The sequence below is a fragment of the Lolium rigidum genome, chromosome 7, assembly GCF_022539505.1.
Source record: "Lolium rigidum isolate FL_2022 chromosome 7, APGP_CSIRO_Lrig_0.1, whole genome shotgun sequence".
In the NCBI taxonomy this organism is placed as follows: Eukaryota; Viridiplantae; Streptophyta; class Magnoliopsida; order Poales; family Poaceae; genus Lolium; species Lolium rigidum.
In genome coordinates, this window is record NC_061514.1 from 41,854,599 (window position 1) to 41,858,992 (window position 4,394).

Genomic DNA, 4,394 nt, shown 5'->3' on the forward strand with positions numbered 1-4,394 from the left:
CCAGGCGTCATCTTCATGCAACGCCGGCCAGCAGTGACCTCTGGCTTGTAAGAAATAGATGAACCCTAATTTCTATTTCATATCTATTATCCTAGCCCCTACAAGTACAAGAGGGTACATGAAGGGAGGTAGAATTAGAGTAGAAGAAGGTAGAATCCTAGTTTATATCTAGCTCTACACAAATTCTAACATTTCCTCTTAGCCGTAGAAGGAGTGAAGTGGATGATTGCGACTGAATTTTAAGTCTTGCACTTCCATCATCTTCTCCGCCTTGTCGTCATCAATGTCTCTGTTGGTGCCTTCTCTGCCCTCCCGCTGTCCAAACGAGAGTATCGTTCACGCAACACAAGTGTTTTTTTACTAGACACAAGTGTTGACACAGATGTTATTGACCAAAGTTCTTTCCGATGTCTTGTCGTAGACATTGTCCTTGATGTTGATGTCGGAGCTGGCCGATCATGATGTAGTCATGGGTGATGTAATACTCATCTTAGTCGGTGTAGCCGCAATTGCCACACACGCAAACAATTACTCTTTTTTTTCTTCTTCTTTATTTTTTGATGGAGAGACTCCAACTTGTAAATGTCAGAGGGTGCATTTCGGTTTTGTAAGAAGACACGGCGATAAGTGAGAACACCAGTTTACCAAAACTAGAACGAGCCTACCAAGGATAACTAGGCATGGGCAGCCTGGCCCAGTCTAGCCCTAAAATCCCCAAGCATGGCCATGGGCTAGGTCTGGGAACATAGGGCCAGGCCTGCCCCTCAAATATGTGTGGTTTATTGAAGAGGCCCAGACCGTGGCCTGGGGCCCGACTAGCTTTTCCACTGATCCGCCCGGCTTGGGCCTGAAATGTAGACCTGACGATTGGGCTGGGCCGCGCCTAGCCCTAAATTAACCGCAAATAATCATATCCCCTTCTCCAATCCAATCAGAGGATTTCCGCCTTTTCTCAAAAAGAAAAAAATCAGAGGATCTCGTCGCCGTTCACGATCGAAGATGCCATACGATTACTGCTTCAAGTACACCATCATCGGTGACCCAGGTTGATCTTCGTTCCCTGCCTCCCCCTTCCCCGATCTGGTAGTATTGAATTGCTGCCGATGGTGATCTATTGTCGCAGGCGTTGGGAAGACCTGCTTGCGGCTGCAGTTCACAGACAGGACGTTCCAGGCGGTGTACGAACCCACCGACGACATCGACTTCGGCACGCGCACTGTCACCCTGGACGACAAGGCCATAAGGCTTGAGATCTGGGACACGGTGTGTGCCATCAAATAGCTCATTGTCCCTATATATCCATTTATGTTGACCCGTATTTCACGGAAAAACAATCTTCAGAGTCATATTTTCATAATTGAAAGGTGATTTCTCGGTGCTATTCTTGAAACAAAGTTTTTTTTTTTGTTTGGTGTGGCCCATGTCATAATGTGAGGGAGAAGAATCCTTTCGTAGTGGTTCATACTGTCATAGTGTCACAGTTGATACGTTTCTCCTTTTAATTTTCTGACTGAATATGACTGAAGTGAAACGTTATTTTCACTCCATACCTAATGGATAACCTAACAGCAAAGTGATGGCAATGGCTTGGAGAGCACTAACCACAGCTCGTTGTTTCATACCATTATATCTCAAATTATGCTTTATTATTTGTAATTTACATGACGACATAATAACCATCTATGAATCTGTTTAAATAAAATGCAATGCAAGTATGTTTTTCTAGTTGTATGTTTTGACTGTATGTACAATACTTGTGGAATTTTATGTTACGAAGCATGTTCATCTCACTGCTATTACTTAGCTTCTGAATTCCTGGAGATTCAGTTCGAGCACAATTGTCGCGAAGCAAATATGGTTGCTGATGAATTAGCTAGGCTAGCCAGGGGTCAGACCAACAAGTTTGGTTAGACGAACCCCCTAATTCTATTGTGTACCTCTTTTGGTTAAACATGTAACGCTTGTGTTGAAGGAATAAAGAGTTACAATTCTCTCAAAAAAGCATGTTCATCTCATATTGTCATGTCTTGACTTTGCAGGCTGGCAAAGGAGTATGCAGACCTGTAATTAGGCAATTCTACAGTAGAACTCCTTGCATTGTTTTGGTTTATGACATCACAAGGTACTTCGATGATTTGGCAACATATCTGTTATCGTGTTAGCTTTGTGAGTGTGATGGTTCTTAAGCTCCACTGATCTTACTTCAGGAGGGAGACTTTTAACCATATTGCTATATGGCTAGATGAAGCAGGAGAGCAATCCAGAGCTGACGTAACATTTCTGCTGATTGGAAACAAATGTGATCTGTCTAATATGCGTACTGTCAGCTATGAGGAAGGTCAAAATTTTGCCAAGAAGCACAATCTGCTATATGTGGAGGCCTCTGCAAAAACTAAACAAAATGTTGAGCAGGTAAATGGCTTATCCCTAGTACATTGGTTACCAATTGCACTTCTTTTCTCTTGGAGATTAGTTTAAATCGGTACATAATGTAGGCATTCATTCTGGCCGCTAGAAAGATATACAAGAAAGTCGAAGATGGTGCCCTTCATTTATCTCAAAAGGTCAGTTTGAGAGCTTGCCTTTCCGGTTTTCAAGTGCTAGTGTTAATGTAAGGTACCATGATTGTTAGCTGTTGCCTTTTTTTTTATCATAACTGTAGAGAATCTTCCAGCTTCAGTTGGTCACAAACATAACCTTAAGCATGGCCATTGCGGTTTGCTAACATTATTAAAACAATGAGAGACCAAAATGATATGTTGCCCCTCATCAGAGAACAACAACTCAGAAGAGGAGGCCTGCAGCAACTAGTTGTGTTTGCCTTGAGTCTTTGCGACTGGTAGTACCTCAGAATTTCTGTGATCTCCAGCATCTTCAGTTGCCTTGCAATCTCTGGTGATTCCATATTCTGAAAAGTGAATGAGGGGTGATCCATCTTAGGAAATGCGATATCCTTGAATAATTGCTGCCTGGACGAAGTGTAGTTGCGCCCATTATCGAAAAAGAACGAAGTGTAGTTTTCCAGTCATTTTTGCGAAAAGGGTATCTACTGTATCACTCGGAAGTATATTATATCCCCAGTTTCAACAATACATGCAGTTTCATGCAATTGACTCTTTCTTAAGGGTTAAGATATGTACTTTATGTTTTTGACAATACATAATTTTGTTATTCCTAATTTCTGCAGTCTATTGTGTTCCTTCGTTTACCTGAGAATATTTCGCCGAGCCAATATGGAGGTGCAGCTGGATCGTCACCGTGGCGTTTGTGGACAAAGTTTATGGGATTCGTACAGAGTCTCAATTTCCTTCCAAAGTTTACAGGATCAATACTACATATACTCAGCTTCTTACCAAAGTTTTCGGGATTCATGCATAGACTCAGTTTCTTGCTGAAGTTTGGCACAAATGCGGCGTGGTGGCCATTTTCTACGCCCCAGCTTTTCTCCGGCTGCCACAGTTTGCCTAAGGTTAGTCGTTGCAATGTTAAGCATGAATCACGCATACTGTTAGCCCCAGCTATCCATCCAAACGTAGTTTTTAGCTCGTCAGTTTAACTTCCAACTTCCAGATCAGTGTAGCATGTTTGCAGTGTATCCTATGCTATTTTTCAGATCAGACTGCTGCACTATCCAAGGTGTTTCAGCAGCCGTTTGACAGTACGTTAGATAGAAGGCAAAGGCTCTATTCGGATCAAGATGTTTGATGGTACAATCAGAAGGTTAATGCCTTCCTGCGCTCTTTATTAACTTGGTTTCTGTAACAGGACCCCGAGAAGGAGCTTCTGCTGAAAGACGAGCATGAAGTGTGAAGATCGCCTCGGTGAGAAAGCAGAAATTCAGACAAACATGCCCCTTTCCGCGGAGCTTCAGAACTGAACGATCGTATGCTGAAGGCATCGGCAAATCGAAATGCAAATGCTAGATTACACTGTATATCTGAATGAGTAGCTGTTTGTACCGTATTCTGTGGGGCAACAGGGTCGTAGAGTACAGTAAGGAGATCCATTAACCCTGCTGCCAGGGACGGACGGTCGCGTGTCGGCAGTGCGATACAAGTACTCTAGGTGCAGAGGCTTGCAGTGTACGATTGCGGACGCTACTGAAAGAGGCAACTGCGCTTCGTCGAGTACCGGTAGGCGGTAACTTGGTTCGCCGGAATATGCTGCGTGACAGCACATTCAATTCCCTGAAACTTCATCGATGGCCGTTGTTTCCAATCAAATCTTTCTCAGATCACATTGCTCAGGGCTCCCTGCCCTGCCCCGCGAGTTAATTCTCTGCAGAAGTAAGCAGGGCATCGTATGGCGCAATGATCAGAAGATACAGTGCCAGGGTGATGAGATAGACTGATCACTGATGCATGTGCTGTTGCGGCATCAGCAAATAGACGTAC

At 43.6% G+C, this 4,394-nt stretch overlaps 1 protein-coding gene across 1 annotated transcript; it reads left to right on the forward strand.

Moving 5' to 3' along the window:
- Positions 1-2,216: 2,216 nt before the first annotated feature.
- On the forward strand, positions 2,217-4,118 carry LOC124669663. The gene is made up of 4 exons (XM_047206234.1): positions 2,217-2,412; positions 2,496-2,564; positions 3,188-3,469; positions 3,766-4,118. The coding sequence occupies exons 1-4, from the start codon at positions 2,314-2,316 to the stop codon at positions 3,808-3,810; spliced, it is 495 nt and encodes a 164-aa protein (XP_047062190.1). The 5' UTR covers positions 2,217-2,313; the 3' UTR covers positions 3,811-4,118.
- Positions 4,119-4,394: the final 276 nt, after the last annotated feature.

Excerpts from the sequence above, each read along its gene's own strand:
- LOC124669663 (XM_047206234.1), top strand. The coding sequence starts at position 2,314 with ATGCGTACTGTCAGCTATGAGGAAGGTCAAAATTTTGCCAAGAAGCAC. Across the intron at positions 2,413-2,495 it reads CTAAACAAAATGTTGAGCAG|GCATTCATTCTGGCCGCTAG; the intron begins GTAAATGGCTTA and ends TACATAATGTAG. Across the intron at positions 3,470-3,765 it reads GCTGCCACAGTTTGCCTAAG|GACCCCGAGAAGGAGCTTCT; the intron begins GTTAGTCGTTGC and ends TTTCTGTAACAG.